This window comes from Sardina pilchardus, chromosome 20, assembly GCF_963854185.1.
Source record: "Sardina pilchardus chromosome 20, fSarPil1.1, whole genome shotgun sequence".
Classification (NCBI taxonomy): Eukaryota; Metazoa; Chordata; class Actinopteri; order Clupeiformes; family Clupeidae; genus Sardina; species Sardina pilchardus.
In genome coordinates this window covers 6,654,121-6,676,620 of record NC_085013.1, presented here as the reverse complement: position 1 = coordinate 6,676,620, position 22,500 = coordinate 6,654,121, and the positions used below count along the sequence as shown (strand labels likewise).

The 22,500-nt window shown below is 46.5% G+C and overlaps 1 protein-coding gene across 2 annotated transcripts in view; it reads right to left on the bottom strand.

Moving 5' to 3' along the window:
* slc25a21 (solute carrier family 25 member 21) overlaps positions 1-22,500 on the bottom strand; it is an 84,923-nt gene that overhangs the window by 19,821 nt on the left and 42,602 nt on the right. For both annotated transcript variants that reach the window (XM_062522679.1, XM_062522678.1), the window contains exon 3: positions 8,974-9,022. In XM_062522679.1, the coding sequence (XP_062378663.1) occupies positions 8,974-9,022 (49 nt within the window). The remainder of the gene's footprint in view (positions 1-8,973; positions 9,023-22,500) is intronic.

The following is a 22,500-nucleotide window of genomic DNA, read 5'->3' as shown; positions in this document are numbered from 1 at the left end:
TTACACCCACTACATTACACCACTCTTCTCTCTGATCCCTCACTCTCTTCTTCTCCTCCTTCCTTCTCTGGCGACTCTGTTCTTCCGGAGGCACCCGCCACAAGTCCCTCTTGAACGTCGGAGAAGTCAAACATTTACTTAACCCTCTCCTGCTGCAATTAGCGGGTGAGCGCCACGCGCCGGCCTCTCGCGCGTCGCCAAGGGTGTGAGGCGGCGGCGGGCGAACAGGCCAGTAACCTGGCGGTTACAGCTCTTCAGCAACGTGTAAACCTTTAATATGATTGAACAGGTTGAGAGCCCTTTTTTTGTTGTTATTGCAGCAAAAACAGCCCAGTAACTTGCCAATAAAGGCTACCAAGCGCTGTGTAAATGTTTTTAAGTGGAGAAAGTGAGTAAGGATTGTGTGTGCATGTGTGTATGCGTGTGTGTGTGTGTCTGTCTGTCTGTCTGTGTGTACGTGCTAGAGTGTGTGTGTGTGTGTGTGTGTGTGTGTGTGTTAGTGTGTGTAAATGTTTTAATGTGGTGATGAGGGACAGTAATTGGTGTTTGTGCATGACTGTGTGTAAGTGAGTCTTTGTCTCTGTGTGTGTGTAAATGTTTTAACATGGTGGTGAAGGAGGGTAATGGATGTGTGTGTGGATGTTTGTGAATGTGTGTGTGTGTGTGTGTGTGTGCGTGTGTACACATGAGGCTTTTAACACACAGCTAATGGAGCTGTTTTCTGAAGAGTGAATCTTGGAAAAAGGGGACTGATTTGTATTGTGTGATGTACGGTACACCATCTCATATTAAATGGAAGATTTTAAATGGACATTAAATGGAAGAAAATGAACACAATGAACAGAGAAGCATAATTGTTACTTGATACCACTGAGACATTACTCATGTTATTACATTAATTAGGCAAGGTTTCATCCTTTCTTCTTATTCTTCTTATTATTAGACCTATTATTATTTTTATCATTATTATTAATAATAATAATAATAATGGAGAGAAATGGGGAGCAAGAAAGTGAGAGGGACTGGGAGAGACGAGAATGTGTGTACATCTGTGTGTGTGTGTGTGTGTGTGTGTGTGTGTGTGTGTGTGTGTGCATGTGCACGCATCAGTGCGAGTATGTGTGTGTAGGGCAGGAGGAAAGATTCTTCCTCATATGGCTTTGACTGCCGGGTCAGGAGGTCAGCACTTAGTCGTCCAAGCGGGTGCCTGATGGGGCCATAAAGGGCCCACGGTTCCAGCCGAGGGGAGGTGGAGGGCCAATGGGGTGAGGCAACCTTTTATATCGCTCCACTATCCACCCAGGGTGTCTCTCAAAGACTCCAATATAGTGTATCGACATATATCACTGAACCTGTGACTGAAACCTAGTTAAAAGAACACGAGTGGTGATCAGGTATCATTTTCAAGGAAGGTAGAGAAGAGGAACAGGGACAAGAACAAAGCTGACATTTGGGGGGTGGGGGGGACACTGGATATTATGGTATGGGGCAATCAGAAAGTTGGAGGTGGGTGTGTGCGTGTGTGCGTGTGTGTGTGTGGGGGGGGGTCATGGTGATTTCAGTGGTAGCTAGGGGGCACAGACCCGGAAGATTTAAGAGCAGTGGGGCTTGTAAACAAATTTAAATCCAGCGTAATTAAAGGCACATGACTGCAGGGTCAAGAGATGCAAGGAGGCTATTGGAAGATGTCTACCTCATGTCCAGTATCTCACTCTCCTCTCTTCTCTTCTCTCTCTCTCATGCACACACGCTTGCTATCTCTTCTCTTAAGTTATCCATTCCTCCTTCGTTACTGTCCATCATTCTCTGCTCGTTCTCTCGCGCCCTCTTTCTGTTTCTCCCTCACGGCAACTCCACAGTCTTCGGTGGAGCGGTGGCAGGGCCGTGCCATGGCGCTCTCCTGCCCCTCTGCCTTGCCTCCTGACCCCGGGGTCAACTCATTTCCTTGTGGCCCTTGCCTACCCCATCATAAAATTGTCCTGCCTAAGGAGAAAAAAGAGAACAGGCAGGGGGGAAAGAGTGAGCAAGAGAGAGAGAGAGAGAGAGAGAGAAAGAAAGAAAGAAAGAAAGAAAGAAAGAAAGAGACTCAGTGAGGGAGAGAGAGAAGAGAAGATGAGAGGATGAGTGGAACCTGGTAGCCTTGAGAGACAAGATGACTACTTTGAGTCCCTGAACTTTCAGAGGTACCAAACAAACACACCCACACACGCGCATACACACACACACACACACACACACACACACACACACACACACACAGGAAAGCAAGCCGAAGTTTACTGGTTTACACCCTGTGATCAGTCCCTATGTGGGCTCCCACTGACAGATAAGGCAGCCTGCGTCTCAGCACTCAGACAGCCTGTGGGTGCCCAGGAGAGCGACGTGGATGCTGGACGTCTGCTTTGATTGGCTCCGCACTTCAGACCTTGGAAGCGCGGTGTCCTGTCGTAAACTCAGCAGACGGAGGAAACAGCAGATGGGAGAGGAAGAAAGAGAAAAAGGGGGAAAATAGAAAGAAAGGAAGAGACAAAGACAGATAGAGAGAGAGAGAGAGAGAGAGAGAGAGAGAGACAGAGAGAGAGAGAGTAAAAGATAAAGTGGGAAAAAGAGAGAGAAAGAGAGCGAGAGAAAGAGACAGAGAGAGACAGACAGAGAAAGCCATGGGGCTTCATAACCATCAGTCCCTCTCTCGGCGTCCTGTCAGCGTGGCCGCAGATATACACCGCCGCGATGACAGCCGTGAGTTCATCTGCAGCGCGCCACAGCTCCCAGCAGCCCTGCTTTTATGGGTCGGGCGCGGGTCCCGCGGTCGCCCAGGTGAGGGTGAAGGAGAGGCCAGGCGGCCTCAGAGCTTCTGGGAGCCGGGGGAGAGGAACGCTCCGGGCCTAGATAAATACCCCCACCCCACCCCACCCCACAGCAGCAGCAGCAGCAGCAGCTCACACCTACCCCCAGTCTCCACCTGACCCAGCGCGCCCAATAAAAGGCACAAGGGCGGAATGGGCAGCCGGGCACAGGGGCTGAGGCAAATGAGTGATGTGGGGGTGGCGTGCAGGGGCGAGGTGGGATGGGGTAGGCAGTGGGTGTGGGGTTGGGGGTGGCGGGGGGGGGGGGGGTATTGGGGGAAGGGAGCTGGCGCCCTCCCTCCGTTGGATGTGTTATTTTATAGAGAGCAGCGTGATGTTTCAGGGGCCGAGGGGTGGAGAGGGCGCAGGAGGCCGTGGCCCTCTAGGGGCCCGCAGGGAGTGGCCCCTGCAGTTCAGGTCCCCCCAGAAAACAGGGCGACAGGACAAGAGGATGGGTGAGCCCCAATAATGATGGTGTTAAAAAGAGAAAAGGGCCTGGGGGAGGCTGGGGAGAGGGGTTGATCAAAAGGCTTCGGGTTTGATTGGCCGGGGTTTTTAAAGGGGCAGGCCGAACGGTTTAAAGAGTCTCTTAAATTTGCCTCGTTAAAAATAAAGGTATTCCCCCAGCTACAGGACAGTGTCAAGGGGTCAAAATTACTGCACTGATCACATAAAAGTGTTTCAACTGAGGTAATCTCATATTAGCGAAATAATGAGTCACGAACAGAATAGAAACGGTGTCAACATAATCAACATAAAAGGCATGTTTTTAGCCATAAAAATTTTCATGGGATTTTCTGCGTCAACCTGCAGTGCTCACATACCCTCTACCCACACTAAAATCAATTATATCTTTGTACAAGAAAACAATAAAAAAAGTATCCGAAGCAAAGCAATCAGAGAGTGTGATTTTAGTCCAGAGAGAGTCCCCTCCAGAAGAGTGAGAGGGCCAAGAAAAATGTGATCGGGAGAACACGGGGCAAAGCCCTCTTTTCACCCGCGATCCGCCACGTAAGAGAATCCAGAAGGCAGCATTAAAAGGAAATCTATTTTTTACAGCCAGATAGTTAATTTTAATGAGCGGGATCATAAAGATGGCAAGAAGTGCATAGGAACTGGTACTGGCGGGTTAAAAGCTCGCCTAACCTAAATGATCCAACATGGCAGAGGAGGCCGGCCCCAATCACACCCGCGCTCCTCTGCTCTGCTCTCCTCTCCTCTCCTCTCCTCTCCTCTCCTCTCCTCTCCTCTCCGCGTGTCAGATAGGCCCCAAACCAAACACTCGGCGCTGACGCCGGCTTAATGAGTGGGCTGCCCCAGAGCATGAGCTCACTCGGAAGGGGAGAGGAAGCACTAGGAACCAACGCAATCCATCACGGATGAGGGCTCACGCCAATGAAGGGTCGCCCGGCCACTAATCTAAAGGCTACTCGCAGAGCTGAAGTGTGTGAAGCAATCTTATGCGTTGGATTCTTGTGATGTATCATGTTCACATTAAAACAGAATGACAAAGAGCGACTGGTGAATTGGTGAGAGGGAGAGAGAGGGAGGAAGAGAGGGAGGGAGAGGGAGGGAGAGAGCAAGAGAAAGCTGAATTAGGGAGAGACTAAGTGATACATGTAGTGTCTAGAGGGTAAAACATGATAATGGAGTAACTCCAAAAGAGGGGCAGGACAGAGAGATGAAGAGGAGCTCGAGTGCGTCTGAAGGAGCCAGAAAAGAACAACCTCCACGAGGCACACAGATAAAGAAGGGTTGGTGGGCTGGGGGGCGGGAGGGGAGGGGAGGGCTGGGACAGCGAGAGGAGATACAGGGGGACGGGAAGTGATAAAAGCCTGGCGCTGATGACCCGGCGGGTAGCCTGGGTCTGGTCTGAGCCTGGCCAGGTTGGGTTTCAGCTACTCCACAGGTTCCCCCCCTGCACCCAGGGAGGCTGGGTCATGGTCAGCCCAGGTCAAAGAGGCACGGGGAGGAGGACAGGCCTGATCCCTTTACTGGGACACGGTCCAGTCCGTCATGACTGCAACTACTCGGCCAGCTAACAAGATTCAGCAGAATACGTCAGGATTCAGCTGAAGTGGGCTGAGGTCCAAAGCTGTGGAAAGTGTCATGTAAGGGACTAACCATTGCTTTCATTTTGACAATGAATGCAAAGCTGATCAGCGTTATCGTGAGAAAGAGCCTGGTCTGGGATCTGTGATGGTGCGTTGCTCGGGCCCACAGGACCAGGTATGGCCCTGTGAAACCTCCTGTTGCGTTGCTTGCCACGTCCCATTACAAGCCAAACTTAAAACAGGCTGCGTGGATGAGGGTGTCACTAAACCACACAAACGCAAACAGGGCGCGAACACGTGCATGATAAATAATAATGTCCCAGTGAGCTGCAATGGCCCATTTTAAGGACGTCATAAAGGACTTGATGAGAACTCGTTTGTCTCTCGCGCCATTTGGACGCCTCATGGTATTCTACGCTGTCCAGCCTACCACCTCTTTTCTCTCTCCCTCTCTCTCTCTCTCTCTCTCTCCCTCTGTTTCTCTCTCTCTACCTTTTTCTCAGCGTGTTTTTCCATGGCCTGGTCAATGTAGGCAGGGGGCAGTGGAGCAGTAGTAACTCAAGGGCTCGAGTTTCAGACGCAGAGGTCAGCGGGGTCAGTCGCTGTCCTCAGCTGTCTCGGCATGACCAGGGCCCTTCAGGGCTGCCCGCTGCTGCTGCTGCTGGGGGGAGCCTTGCTCATCCCTTTTTTGCCGTTTCCTCACATCAAAGTGGCCCCCTGTTTTTCTTTTTTCTTCAGGCAGCTGCAGGGCCAGTCACGGTTGTTCTAGTGTAGCAGGTCCCTTGAGGACTGGGTGTCTGTACACAGAGCTGACCCAGGGGCTGGAGGTGACGGCTCTGCTACTGTCTAAGCTCGACTGTCAAGATTGGCTGTTGGCCTGGGTGGGAGCCGTGAGGAAGCAAACATCAAGACACATATGGAGGTGCTGGTCACGGTGAAACGGGATGCACATGTGCCCTGGACGGTAGCTGAAGCAACTCGTGTGGGACTTGTGTTCTTGCTTCCATCAGGTTCCAATATTGCTCTCTAACCTCGTAATGTCCCAGCTCTTCCTAACAGAGAGAACATAGAAAGCCCTACAAAATACAAAATTTCATACATTATACCTTTACAAATAAATAGATAAATATATGAACACATATATAAATAAAAATGTTTACACAAGGATGTCAAGAATACTTGAAAGAGACGAATTGAGTCGAACAAGAGATGTCAGGAGAAAGGGAGGCCTGCCGAGAAGAAGAGAAGAGGAGCTTTGACCAGAGACACTGGTCATGACCTGATGGCCCATGGCCACCGTGGCCACCACAAATCAACTGGTAAACCCCACAGAGCTTTTGCTCTGAAACTTGATATTTTACATGTCAATTGTAAAACATTGTGTGAGTGGATATTTTTGTAAGTAAAAATACATATACATACATCTGTGCAGGCAAGTGCTGCCACAACAACCAAAAAGGTTGCATTGATATATAAATAAATAATTCACATTTGTTGCAGAAATTAATACGCCACTCAGCACCAAGCTTTTAAGCATTACTCTCGGTGAGAGAAGATGTTAGGATAAAATCATACATCAAGAGCTATGAGGAAAATGTGATGGGGAGAGTGTGTGAAAAAGATTAATTGAGAAAGAGAGAGTGAGAGAGGGGTAGTGATGAAGGAGTCGAGTATATGAGAGGAGACAGGAAGTGTTGGCGATGGAGGAGGTGTGTGTGCTGACCAGAGGCAGGGTGAGGCGAGAGGGTCTGACCTGCCCTCGTGCTGCTTTAACAGGCTCGGCCAGCTCCCCGCTCCGCTAGTGGGCTTTGAGCCCCGCTGTTTAAAGGTTGTTTCAGGGATTCCACCAGAGGGGCAGCGGGGTTCAGAGAGCAGCGGGTGGGGTGGGGTGGGGTGGGGGGGCGGGGAGGTCGGGGTGGTGGGGGGGCAACAGTGGACCAGAGGATCATCCTCCACACTGACCCTTTTACCACTGTCACTGCCTCCCAGTAAGGCAGGAACGTCATCAGTCAAAAGGGGCTCGTCAACCCCCCCTTCCCCCCCCCCCCCCCCCGCCCCAACAGCTTCCCCAGCCACCATCAAGCCTTGGGCCCGGCACTTTCATGCATGCTGGGATCAAATGGAAGTTGTGTCGTCATGGCTACAGCTGCCAGGGGTGACCCCAGGTTTTTCCAATCTGTGGCCAGCGGGTAGGAGCGTGCAGTGCGTGATTCAGAGGCGCTGAAGGTACGGAAGGGACGCGGTTTACTGGAAAAGAATGCTTTGGAATGAGAGGAATGGCACAAAAAGAATGGCTACAGATCAGCAACACAGCCACCAGCCTCTATGACAGTGTCTTACGCTTGAAATTAGACATCAGAAGTGTTCAGGGTATGGCATCACCAGAGCCTGGTCACCTCTGGGGAGTGACTGCTTCCTCCATCCATCTACTCCAATAGAGTATAGAGTATAGCACAGCAGTATAGTATAGCAGAGTATAGCAGGTTGCCATAACAGGGAGATTGTCCTCAACGCTCAACTCCCACGATCAAAGACAGATAACACTAACAGGATGTCCACTATTACCTGCAAGACAACCATGACTGTGACAACCGTCAACCGTGAGTCTATGAACCAAATAATTGGCAATATGGGAGCAAAGGAGAAATCTTGCCATCTGCATCCTGATGTTTGAAAATATTGCCATGTTGAATGTATGAATTGATAAAAAATGTCATAAGAGTGGAGATCTGTGCAAATCATTTGAAAAAAAAAAAATATATATATATATATATTTGTAAATAGTTAACGTATTCATGAATATAAAAACATCAATATTTTTTTTAGTCTCATGTAAATGTAGGTTTTGCAAGTGAGTTCCCTAAGATATTATGTAGGAGACCTAAACATAGACTAACTGACATATTTAGACTCAGACCAAGCAAATGCAAGACAAGAGACTTTGAGACAGAGACAGAAACAGAGTAAACGAGGAAAGGGGAAAAAAGGCATAAATGAAGCTGTCAGACTTCAGTGGGACCTTTATCACATTTTTAGGGAAGATCATTACAAAGAAAATAGAGAGTGTGCTTTTAACCTTCACCCTGGGAGTACGACAAAGACAGAGAGAGGGAGGGAGAGAAGTGAGTGAAAAAGAGAGAAAGAGAACAACTCTGAGAGTGCTCTTTACCTGTAATAAAGCCTTTACCTTCAACGTGACAGCATAAATCACACAACACGACTCCAAGGTATCAGATATCAGTTAATACAAGCATTTTCTCTTCGAGTCTCTCTCTCTCACTCTCACTCTCCTTCTTTCTTACACACACACACACACACACACACACACACACAGACACGCATTCTCCGACACACATTCTTAGACACACACACATGAACACACACACACACACAAACAGATTTATGGCAGCATTTCTGCTCTGGCAGTGACACCCCTTTCAAAGCGCTTACATCTTATCCCTTTTAAGGGGGCAGGTCTCAAAACTTTATTTACCAAGAAACTGCTGCAGTAAACAAGGGGAATGCTGCCCAGTTTGAGTGAGTGAAAAAAAAGGAACGGGAACAGGAGGGCGGGGGCAGAAAGAGAGAGAGGGAGAATGTGACTGTGAGGCAGTGAGAAAGGGAGGGCAGAGAGAGAGAGAGAGAGAGAAAGAGAGAGAGAGAGAGAGCGAGGGAGAGAGGGGCCATAGAGTGGTCCTCCGAGCCAGAGGTCTTGGCGGGCCACAGCACAGGCTGTAAAGCTTTAGTGGGGCCCCACGATCTGTTAACGGCAGTCTCATGCCCGTATACACGCATGAGAGCCGTGACCACCGGCTCACACCACCTCTCCGCCACGCGCTCTGTCAGTCTCTCCTCTCTCTATCGCCATGGATACAATCTGCACAATCGCTATCACATTGAGTGTCAAGTGTCAAGTGTCCATGATAACACCATTTTTTTTCAAACATGTCACTCTAACAAAGATTTCCATGGTTTGCCCTGGTGACTTAAATCTCCACTCCAAGTTTGCCTTTGTTCTGAAGCGTGTGTGTGTGTGTGTGTGTGTGTGTGTGTGTGTGTGTGTCATAGCCTACCTTGTTTTTACCACATCTAATGGATGCATAAGACAGATTTCCACCAAGCCTGTAGAAACAAAAAGGATAATTGGTCAGCAGTTCATTTCATATTCCATTAAATTTGTCCTGTTTCCTGTCTGAATTACACATATAAATAATACCATTATAATAACGTAGAATATATTATGTCATCATACATTTGTGCTCTGTAACATATACTGTAGGCCTACATGTTGTAATGCAGAATATTGCATAGGCCTATAATTTCTATAATCAATAATCAATCATTATTATACTATTATATGTCATTGTTGCTACTTGGGTATAATACAAATAAGTGCTATATTATTCAATACCAAACTACCTAATTAACTTGTTTTTTAAAAAAGAAAAAAATATGAGTGCCAGAAAATAAACTTGAATGACCGTAGGTATAAAAACAGGACCATACTGTATATTACTGCCTTAATTGACACATTCATTTCCCATAACGACATGTCCCGTCATAAATTTACTGATCAGTCAGACAACAAGTGACTCCTTTGATACTCACAAATCAAAGCAAACACACACACACACACACACACACACACACACACACACACACACACACACACACACACACACACACACACACACACACCCAGATGCTCTGAGCCTTTTGAGGAGAGGCTCTCTGTGGATGTAACATTGTGGTGAGAGGTTAGCAGAAATACTCAGCTCCCCCACTGGGGAACTGGCCTCAGCTCAACAGCTTCATTTAGCATGTACTGTACAGCAGGCATGTGCTGAACAGCAACACGATCCGCAAACAATTCATCACATCAAAATCCACACGTTGAACACAACACACCCGAACATATACATTTGTTAAAGCAGACTAAAGAGTCACAGATGTCTGCTGGCCATGTGTGTGTTCATGTATGTATGTGAATGCGTGTCTCTGTATGTGTGTGTTCATGTGTGTGTGTCTAGGAATGTGTGTCGGAGAATGCGTGTCTGTGTGTGTGTGTGTGTGTGTGTGTGTGAGAATGTGTGTCTCTGTGTGTGTGTTTTCACTTGGGGTACGTGCTCGCTGTCAGTAACGTAAAAGGTCCACGGCTCTCACCCCCACAACTCCCTAAATTCCCCTGTCAGTCATCGAGCCTCACATCTGAGGCCACTTGGCCAGCGACTGCATTCCTTCCTGGTTTTGTCTCCTTGCCACCCCGCTGCAATTGACATCCATGTGGTCGGCGTTCTGGCACAAAATGGCCGCCGCTCGGTGCGGCATTGGGTCAGGAGGAGACTGTGAGTGATTACAGTTCGCCTAAATGACTCTCGCCAGAATGGACTGCTTTGACCACGGCACTTCACGTTAAACTCGTTAGAGGCCAGCTCGGTTGCTGGAACTTGGGATCAAACACCTGGAGCTGCCTGTGGCTCTGGGATAACCCTGAAGCTTAACTGACATCAGGGATATGCAAAGCTTTGCCCTGTGGCAACGGTCGAACGTGTGGCCAAACACTCATTTACAGTATGTGATACCATCTCCAGGAACTGACCATAGGTCAAGGGAAATAATAACAAGCGAACACAGTCAAGGAACATGAATACATACTGTACATACAGTAAGTACAAACAAGTGCATTAACAATCTATACAAAAATATATGCACTCACATACAATCTTTTTTCTCTCTCTCTCTCTCCAAAACACACACATACTGTACACACACACACACACACACACACACACACACACACACACACACACACACACACACACCTGAGAATGTCACAATCATCCTAACTGTACTGCAAGCGCAGCTCCTGCCAAGGCTGCTGCCTGCCTGGCTGTGCTCACAGATCTCTGCATGTGTACACAGCTGTGCCCCAGTGTGCTTCTCTCGAATGCGCTCCATTAAATATACCGTCTATAAACAAGACTGCGCTTCCTTCAGGGCTTTCTCGGAAGTCATTATCACCAAAAAAAAAAAAAAAGAGCAGGGAGAGAAATCCCAGTCCACAGGCCAATCTTAATTTGGGCGCTGGCATTGGCAGGTCTGACTTATAGCACCATCCAGCATCTGTGTGCTTGACACGCCACCACTGACCACCACAGCACTGTTTCTGATGTGGTTGTGCTGTTGTTAGCCATTCTGTGAGATGCCATTGTATGAACACAAAGACCCTGTGTGGGGGTCAAATCATAGTAAAATCCGTTCCATTAGATGTCCCCAAAGCATGCAAATTGTGATGTTGTCTACGCTGCTGTGCATCCATACCACCCACACACATGGATACCAAATACGGTACACAGGAGCGTACACAACTCCCCAACCCCCCCCCCCCCCCCCCCCCACACACACACACACACATCTGGGGACAGTTTTTCACGAAGCCATTTAGTCACGGACATAAATAGCAGTGAATTCAAAGGTTTCAAATGTGGTCCTGTTTTTCGATGATATGGCGGGGAGGATACATCAACGTGTGTGACTTAATTAAACTCCCTTAAACACAAATTAGCCTACAGTATGTGAAGAGTGATGAACTCAGAGTGACACACTTAGACAACGAAGAAATATTATTAAAACCCTGATTAATATCTATTAGGGAAAAAAGCTAAAAATAATAAAACAACAGATCAGGATTCCTCCCTGTCCCTCTAGGGCACAAACTGACAATTTAATAACACTTATGATTAATTAATCCTTTGTGCCAAGCTATCTCTGGGGAGATTAATGCAACATTCTCTGGAGAAGGGCTTGGGAATTACTCCATCTCTCTCTTTTACTTTCTTTCTCTTTCACTCTTGCCCTCTTTCTCTCTCTCCACCTCTCCTTCTCTGTCAGTAGATCAGAACTGGGGTCCTGGGAGCCCAAACTCCCGCTTATTCAAAAACGCTGCGGTCTAACCAGAACACTAAGATTCCATCCCATCACTCCAGTATTAAAATCGCTCCACTGGCTCACAGTAAAGCAAATAACTGATTTGAACTTGATGTGATTTCTTAATGTTGTTCAAATAATTGATGAGCTTAGCTCCCTCCTGCATTTCTGATTTGCTCATTGCATATACAGTACACCAGTCAGATCCCTGAGATTCTTAAGCTAAGGTCTCCTCGCAATACCCAGAACAAACTCACATTCAGCGCATGGTGCCTCTACTCACTATGGCCCCACTCTCTGGGATCCCCTGCCTCCTGAACTAAGGACTGCTCTGACAGTGTATTCTTTTAAAAATCAAACAAACAAAAAGATGCATTCTCACAAGATTTTAATTAGGCTTTTAAAGCCATTTTTCATATTAACATTGACATCTTTTTATGTTTCTTCCTCTCCTACATATCATTCTTTGTTGTTGAGTCTGTGCCTGTCATGTGAAATGTGCTATACAAATAGACTTGACTCGACTCGATCTGTCTCTGGTTCTGAGATGAAGAGGGCAAAGACAGAGTGGTGTGGGGAGAGAGGGGTGTGATGTGGAATGAACGATCAAGAGAGTGTATGTACTGTATGTCCCAGCTGAGTAGTTTCATGCTGCATTAAGTGGCTTATTGGCAGGATAGATTGAATTAATGTCTCATCCCATCTTCTTCATTGGGTGTCACCAGATATCCAAACATGAGCTGTTCTAATTACAGGCCATGCCAATCCAACATAAGTGTCATGAGTTCATGGTATTCACACCAACACAAACACACATACACACACACACACAGTCTCTCTCTCTCTCTCTCTCTCTTCAAAAGTCTTTGAAATGTACAGTAGCAGATAAACACCCACTAATACATAGACACACACACACACACACACACACTCTCTCTCTCTCTCACACACACACACACACACACACACACACACAGTCACACACACACTCCGGAGCTTCAAACAATAAGCGTGAGGAACAACACCGTAAACACGTGTGGGCCTGATTGCCGGGGTAGACTGGACATGGCCCGAGCGGCCACAGATCAAAGGCGAGTGGCAGCCGGAGTCTGGGTGTGTCTGTCACTCATTTAGCACTAATGAACTCCATGCTGCTGCTGCCGCCACCACCACCACCACCAGCATGTCCACCACCACCACGCCACGCCATGGCAGCTCCCACTCCTGCATCCACACACACACATGCAGGGACGCATGCGTGCACGCATGGACACACACACACACACACACACACGCACAAAATGTATGGATGCATGCATGTACGCATGGACACACACACACACACACAAACTCACACACACACACACACACACACACACACAAATGCATGAATGCATGCAGGCACGTATGGACACACACACACACACACCCACAAACTCAAAACCATAGACACAGAATCACAAGCATGTGAACACATGCGCGCACACACACACACACACACACACACACACACACATACATACATACTTTCTCACTCCACCACTCACTACCTTCCCCTCTTCATTCCCTCTCCCTCTCTTTCTCTCTCTCTCTCTCTCTCTCTCCTTCTCTTTCTCTCTCTCTCTCTGTCTCTCTCTCTCTCTCTCTCTCTCTCTCTCTCTCTCTCTCTCTCTCTCTCTCTCTCTCTCTCATTTCCCGCTACAGCATGAGAATGATCACATCCTAAAGAGTGGAGGATGGAAAAAAACATAACCAGGCAGGCGGCTCACTGAAAGGCTTTTTTTAAGTGAGTGCGCTAAAAGAGAGAGGAATGAACAGAGCAGACATGGGAATGGAAAAAGAGGAAGAAGGGAGGAGAGAGAGAAAGAGAGAGAGAGGGAGATGTAGAGAGAAAGGGCGAAGAGGTGGAGGGAGAGGGAGTGAGAGAGAGAGAGGGAGAGGGAGAGAGAAAGGGTGAAGAGGTAGAGGGAGAGAGGAAGAGAGAGAGAGAGGGAGAGAAGGAGAGAGAGAGGGTCTGTGTAGGGAGACCTTTTCGAGCGAGACTGCGCGCTGTGCGGAGTCGACTCTTAATAGGTCATAAGTCTTAGCCATAAAAGTAACTGAGGGTTGCTGAGAGTTATGAAGTACAAACGGCCCCGGGGAAAGCAGCGCCGCATCTGAAAAACCTTCAATCATTACACACACACACTCACACACTCACACACACTCACACACACTCACACACACTCACACACACTCACACACACTCACACACACTCACACACACTCACACACACTCACACACACACACACACACACACACACACACACACACACACACACACACACACACACACACGCCTATTAGAGACATGCACTTCACCCCTACACACAGGCAAACAATATACACCCCCGCCTATTAGATACACATTTGAATTCCCCTGCTTCACACATTACATTCATCACCGTAACTAAGTGTGTACTTTAAATTTATCTGACAAAATCATTTTCTTTCACACAAACTCCCTCACCCTCTCACACACACACACACACACACATATGCAGTACTAGAGCAGGGTGAAAGAAGAGTTCCCCTGTTGCATCGTGGGATTTCCCTGGCTGTCAGCACATGCTACTGTTTAATCACCGAGGACACAAAAAACCCTTTGGCTCTCACACACAACACTTCACACTACTCCCTCTCTCACACTCACTTACTCCCTCCCTGTTTCTCTCTCTCTCCTTCCCTACCTTCCTCATTCTCCTTCTCTCCCTCTCTCTCTCTCCACTTCTCTCCCAGTCTCTATTAACCTCCCTTCCTTGTTTTAAAAGAAAGCGAGGAGGAGGAGGAAGAGGAGAGGAAGTGAGATGAAGAGAAAGGGAACCTGTCATCTGGTTGGTGTTTGCAGCAGCCGTGCTGCTACATCTGACAGGGAGAAATACAGTTGGATCCCATAGCTGAGCCAAAGCCTTTGTCTCACAACTGTGCTGACACACTTAATCACCTGAGAATGCTTTAAGTGGGAGAAACACTCACACACACACACACACACACACACCTGTGCGGCAGCCTGTCCAACAACATCACCACTCCATTTGAGACCTGGGCCTTTTTTCTCTCTCAGAGTGTTGCCACAAGTTATGAATTTGAATTACATGGCTTGGTTGGCATGACGACAGCGGCTTGTCTGCGTCTGTGAACAAATTTGCCCACATCGGAGCGGCCCTCCTGCCTTCCTGGGGTGCGTGGCTTGAGCACACATGGGAATTCTTGGCACTGGTTAGACCATTTCCCCCAAAAACATACGTGACAAGAAGGAACATATGGAGACTCGTCTGTGCCAGGAATGTAACATTCAGCGAATGAAAAATGAACAGCCAATTTCTTTCTTTTTAATTTTTTTTTTTTTTTAAAGTAGCGAGAGGGTAAAGAATGCTGAGTCGTTATCCATATGAAGAATGAATATACACCCTAAGATGCCCAAACAGCCAAGGGTTTCCCCTTTTTAATTCCCAATCTCTCTCTCTCAAAACTGGGCATATCTCCTCAGGGAAGAAGCATTCCTAATGGTCTGATAGAGACTCGTCCATCACCCTGATGAGATCATTATCTGAGGTTGGTTTTGGCCTGCGCCGTCATCATAGAAACGCTCCCACGCAGACGTGCGAAAGAATAACACCGCTGCAGCGCTCGGCGATTGCTCAACGCTGTGCAGGTGCCATCCATCATGTCACCACGACAACCCCGAGGATGAATTTCCCAGCAAGCCCCTCACTGTAAGATGTCACGGGGGTAGTTAGCGTGTTGAGGATCACTGAGGGTGTTACACGCGGTTAGCCTATGCGGAATATGATTGATGAGTGATTTAACAAACTGTTAATACTTGGCGTATAAATTATTTACAAAAATAAATGTAAAAGTACAAGCAGTAGCATTTTTATCTGTAATCTGCCTACGTACAGTATGCATACGCCAAGGTATTACTGCTTACACATTCATTTGGTCTGTAACTTTGCTCATTTGGGGAATCTCCCATAGGCTCTGGTCCCTTCCATGAGCTCCTTTCATTTGGAATTAAAATCCCTCTACTGAAATGTGAAGATATTTTCCATTGCACCTCGAGATGATCTCTTCTGCCTCCGAACTTGATTAAAGTCAGATGGAAGAATCATTCTGGTGCATGCTTGACACCACTGTCTGTGGGAGTAGCTATAGCTGCCAAGGGCACAGGATTTCCTAAGAGTGTAATTGGCCAACAACTGTGGTAGCTGTGGATAGAGACTATTCTAAGTGATTGAGAGGCTATCATTCAACAGTGGCGCTTGTTCAACGTTTTTTTATGATTGTGATTAATCTTACTTGTCACACCTCACTTCCAGCTAACTGTGCAGAAACAGCTCAGACAAGCAGGGACGCCTCTGAACAAACACACCTACCAATTGTTCGACTTACACACGGGACATTATGACTGACGTGTCAGGCCCTTCGTGAGTCCTTCTTCATTTGTCTTCAAGCGTCATTCTGTGAGTGCAATCTCTACAGCCAGCATTCTCAACCAGGATATACACAGACATGAAGTATCATGCACTGAATCTTTGCACACCGAGTATGAGTCTGCGTGAGAAGATCATGAAAAGTTTTGTCACATGCACAACCAAACAAACCATCACCGCCAAAACAATTCCAGCAATATGTAAAACAGATCGCAAATAATGGAACATGTCTACTAAGATCATGCTGAGCAGAAACCTACAGTCACTGTTCCTAAAACTACTCATTGTTTTTACTGAAGCGGTACTTATTTATCGTGTCCAGTGCCCTCCTGAGCTGTGAAACTTGCGTCGGTGTTCACATGCTCAAACGTACTGTACTGTATACTGAGCACAAAGCCTGAGATCTGTGCCACTGTGACCACCGCCTGAACACAACTCCCATGGCCCTGCGCCACTGTGGCTACGGCCTGAACACAACTCCCATGGCCCTGCGCCACTGTGGCTACGGCCTGAACACAACTCCCATGGCCCTGCGCTCACCTCCGAGAACACCCGCACATCTACCTGCTTCACTTGTTGTGGAATGCCAAACAGACTACTGGAGAAAGACAAAGAGAGAGAGAGAGAGAGAGAGAGAGAGAGAGAGTGTGTGAGAGAGTGAGTGAGAGAGAGAGAGAGAGAAAGAAAAAAAGAAAGAAAGAGAGAACGAGCAAGAGAGAGTAGGTGAAGTGTGAAGCCTGCATACCGTGACTAAGTCAACGAGCCAATGCTTATGAAAGGAAGTGCGTCTTTGACACATTAAGGGAACAAGTCAACTACAGCAAAATATAAATGGGCAAAAAACCCTGTAAATTAAAAAGAATGAAATTGAAGCTGAATAGTTTTCTTGTAACAATACGCAAGAACCCATTGTCGCCGAATATGTAAAACCCAACCAATCCATCTCGCATACAAGCTGCGATTGAAAGTAGGCACATTTATAAAAGCATTAATGCAATAATCTCAGAGTTGGACATGCAGAAACATGACACTAGGATAATGGATGGTTAAGGGAGCAGATGAACACATGGCAGGCAACATGACAAACTGACAAACAGGCACGTGTTTGACAACATGCAGTTTTTCAGAATTCAGCTTCTAAGGAAAACACTTGCTTATGACTGACCCATGTATTCTATGACGACTTAAGGCAGATGGGAACAATGTGTTAGAGAAGAGGACGCTTTGATCAGTTTTAGATATTCTCTGTTCTATACTCTTAAAACGAATGTGTTGAAAACAACACAGCTTGCATTGTTTTTTTTTTTTGTTAAACACATCTCTGTGTCCAACACTTATTTGTTTTAAGAGTGTAGTTACCTTTGGTCAGTATCCATGGCCATTTTCATAACCCAAGCCAGAACATGTGTCATTTTCATAACCAAACCCAGAACGTCCACAGTGATGGTCAGTTGGTCCTGGTCAATGGTGGATACAGTGTTTCCTGTAGGGATTTCTCTTTTTAGCAATAGGGGCAGGCCTGTCCACAACCTCCAGGGACAGAAACACTGAAGGCTGACCTGTCCTCTGTCTGACTCATGTGGACATTACCTCCATACATTATTACACCACATTTCATCGCTTGACTAACTGCAAAACATAACATGACATAGTTCATAACCATAGTTTGCTTGCTGAATGGAACAGGAAATCATCCCCCCTTCCTTTCATTGGTAATATAGCCCATGATTTATTGACCATTATTAACTGTAGGCTATTATAGCAAGTGCATGTTAAACAATCCCAAACTGTGTGCTGTTGCCATATTTACAATGTCACACAATGCCTTTGACCTTCGTCACTAGTCACTAGCCTACTAGACGTCACTAGCCTACTAGACAATTGCTATACATTTTGCCTGCATTGAAATGAGCTGAGTGTATGATTTTTTCGTATCACATGTAACGTACAATAGCCTGCGATTTCTATGAGAGTAACCTAGACAGGCTAATTTCTGACTTCACTTGGCTATGAATGCATTATTTATGAAGGCAGAAGGGCACTTGGAGACCAGGTATCCCCCAAGTTTCACTTTCGCGATCATTGTGATAAAATGCCCTATGGAAAATATGGTGCACCGTGCGATGTTGGCTAAAAGCAAAACAAAATTCATGCAGATGCCATGTGAATCTGATCCAGTCCAAAACTTGTAAAAAATAAGCGAGTCCTTGGCCCATGCTTCACCAAGAGTCAAGAAACTCAGGCCAGTAATGCTATGCCTAATCATACCAACCAACCAACTTACCAACAAACAGAGAGAAAGTGAGAGGTCAATTGAAATAAAAAAAATAGGTCTACATTTCTCTTCAAATGAATAAATCTATGATGGTAAGACTTTAAGGAACACATGATAACCTACATAAACAATATGCATTAATGTTCAATAAGTAGTTGACCTTGATTCTAAGGTTATCGATATATCATATGGATCAAAATAGAAACTTTATAGCCTTCAAATACATAGTACTTGTTACTATGTACTATTCTGTCATTCAGATAGTGAATTACGTGTCACTAACCTTTCTATTTTGATCCAAGACCAACTAGTTGCTTATTATTGATTTACCAAGAATAATAAGTAAAGAATAAGAAACGAGTAAGAATAAGAAACTGTTCAATAAAGGCATAATAAATGTGCAATGATCCGTAATAAAGATCATGTTGAGCATTAATACATACACATATTAGTAATGTATTAATGGTTAACATGTTCTTGCGATGATAAATGTGTGAGCATCACATAGCATACTACAGTAGCTTCCATTGTGCATCATTTCCAACAAAGATGACATATTGAGACATGAGTGTTTTGCTGTTGCTGCTTTTCTAAACAAAGTAGTGTGGCACTGCAGAACATCATTGTGGTTATTTGCAAATGTTCTAGAGATGCTGTAAATATCACAACACTGAACAACTGTCTGGTAATCAGATCTGGCACCAAAGGATACCGCAGTTATCAGATCTGCCATCACAGCGGTTTACCACTGCAGCCAAAAACCCCAACAACAGGTACAACAGCGTCCGTTGAGAAAGAGAGAAACAGACACAGAGAGAAAGAGCAAGAGAAATAGTGTGAGAGAAAGAGAGAGAGAGAGAGAGAGAGAGAGAGAGAGAGAGAGAGAGAGAGAGAGAGAAAGAGGTCAGAGGGAGCCAGAGGTCTTGGTGGGCCACAGCATGGGCTGTAAAGCTTTAGTGGGGGCCCACGATCTGTTAACAGCAGCCTGACACTCACACAAAAGAGAGCTGTGATCACCTCCAGGGTGAGCCCTCCCTACCTTTAACTCTCTCTCTCTCTCTCTCTCCACCTCTCTCCCCTCTTGCAGTCAACCTCGCTCCTAAGTCTTCCATTCCTTAAATCACTCCCTCAGTAAACCTTTCTAATTTCCTCTGCCTCCACTACCATCTCCTACATTCCACTGCATAACCTCTCTCTCTCTCTCTCTCTCTCTCTCTCTCTCTCTCTCCGTTTCCCTCTTTCTTTCTCTCTCTCTCTCTCTCTCTCTCTCTCTGTTTCCCTCTCTCTCTCTCTCTCTCTCTCTCTCTCTCGCTCATCCCCCCTCTTATGAATTTCAAGAGTTCTCATCATTCCAAGTTGCTCTTTTCTTTCCTTTCCTTTCCTTCCTTCCTCCTTCTCCTTCCCCTCTCCGCGCCATTCCTCAGGCGGCGCTGAAGCACAGCGTGTGGCAATCCTTCATCATACCAAGCGCCTGACAAGAGCTGGGCCATTACTGTCACCTAGTGGAGAGGGGCGACAGAGAGATGAGAGAGGAGAGGAGAGGAGAGGAGAGGAGAGGAGAGGAGAGGGGGTAAAGAGGGACAAAAGGCAAAAGGAGTGTGGACTGAAAGAGTCAGATAGCGAGACACACGTCCCATGAGTAAAACATCTCAGATCGACTGAAAGTGTGAGATAGTGAGACACACGTCCCATAAGTAAAACATCTCAGATTGACTGAAAGTGTGAGATAGTGAGACACACGTCCCATAAGTAAAACATCTCAGATTGACTGAAAGTGTGAGATAGTGAGACACACGTCCCATAAGTAAAACATCTCAGATTGACTGAAAGTGTGAGATAGTGAGACACACGTCCCATAAGTAAAACATCTCAGATTGACTGAAAGTGTGAGATAGTGAGACACACGTCCCATAAGTAAAACATCTCAGATTGACTGAAAGTGTGAGATAGTGAGACACACGTCCCATAAGTAAAACATCTCAGATTGACTGAAAGTGTGAGATAGTGAGACACACGTCCCATAAGTAAAACATCTCAGATTGACTGAAAGTGTGAGATAGTGAGACACACGTCCCATAAGTAAAACATCTCAGATTGACTGAAAGTGTGAGCAAGACACACGTCCCATGAGCAAAAACATCTCAGATGGACGTACTCTCGGAAAGAGAAAGAGGACGTCATGGCGAGGACAAGTGAGGCTAGGGTCACTTGAGCAAGAAGGATACAAACAAAAACAGAAAAATAATCAAACACAATCATGTCCAGATCACAGTCCAGATCTTTACTTCGTCATAGGATTCCTTCTAGTCAAGTCTCAAGTTCAATAAATACAGCGCAGTTCCCAAAGACTTCCTCTGCCCACAGCCCATTATGTACTAAGACACTGATGCGGTCTCCTCAGGTCTAAATCTTATCACTCCACAGATCCTTGATGTACAGCATCCATTTCCTAATGCAAGCTACACCGTCCTAAGTCCCTGGCTGATCACTAGGAGCACTTCCTGACATTGACCGCTCACTTCCTGTCCGAAAAGTCACCTACAGTCCATAAAAGCTGATAATGATGCTGATTATGGGCCAGTAAATTCTGTAATTACTCGTTAACGCCCCACGTCCCTCTGGTGGACTGTGGCTTTGCCCCGTGAATGGGGCCACAGGGAGCTGTACATTCCTGGAGGTAGAGTGTAATCCCTGCAACGCCAGAGTCAGAGGTTCAAATCCCGCGGGGAGCAGCAGACCTGATAAAACGGCGTGTTCGCCACATTAACACGACGCCGAGGTGACACGCCGAGCAACGCTGAGTAACTCCCGTCAGTTTGGGTGAAGATTTGAATAGTGTCATTGTGATGCAGAAGACGCAAAAATATATTCTGCTGCATCAAATAAAAAGTTTTCCAAAATAGTATAAACATAAAATAGTGCACTAATCAAGAAAACCGAGATTTAAATGTCACAGTTGGACGATTAACGAAGCATGGTCATGTCACAAGCACTATTGGAGTTATGTGACATCTCAGTATTCTGTATGATTTTTGGAGCCTGAAAGTAAGCGTTGTTGAGTTACAGAGGGCGTTGTGGTGTGTTTGGGACTTGAGGTCTGTGCTGGATGAATCTCGAGCAGTGTACGAGTCAAGAGGGAGTCCATCTGCCAAAGGCCGGCCCGGAGATGGACACGGAGTGGCCACAGAAGAGAGCAGAGGGGGAGTTCTCAGCCCACAGTGTGCTCTCAGCGTTCTCTGAGGCAACAGTTTGCAATAGCTCTGACAGAGGACCTCTTCAAAAGTAACCATAAGCAACAATAAGAAAGAACGTTGATTGATTTGAGCACAGGCAGGTGGATGTGACTGAGGAACACAAAGTCTCTTCAAAATGATCTGACAGATAAAGTAAAAATAGGCTTAGTGCATAGCATGCATAGCGTAAGGAGCCATTAGCATCTAGAGATAAAATATGTTGATCGAAGGCCACCAAGACTGAGTAGTCATGCAGAGAGAGAGAGAGAGAGAGAGAGAGAGAGACAGAGAGACAGACAGAGAGAGACAGAATTTACAGTTCGTTCAGAAGTGCAAGCACACAGCTGACACATCGAGTCAAATCGTCGCACTACGCCATCAGCAGTGACGTCAGTGGTCACTGATGATGATGATCCGCCTGCCTGACACATTTCCCTGACAGATAGCTCAAGATCAACACCTTCCTGCCTCATGACGGCTTTAAGAACGCATGTCCCCCCCCCCGACAGCTGGCCTAATGAAATTCAAGCGCACGAACGCAAACAAGAGGCATAACTCTGTAATGAGAGGGTCAGGATCTCGCCACTGGACTCGCTCCAACTTCCCCGCTTTGCGCGTTTCATCTTTTCATCCTGCAATTTCTCAAAATGGACCTACGCTTTTGACAGGAGCTCGAATGATGAGATGAGTGT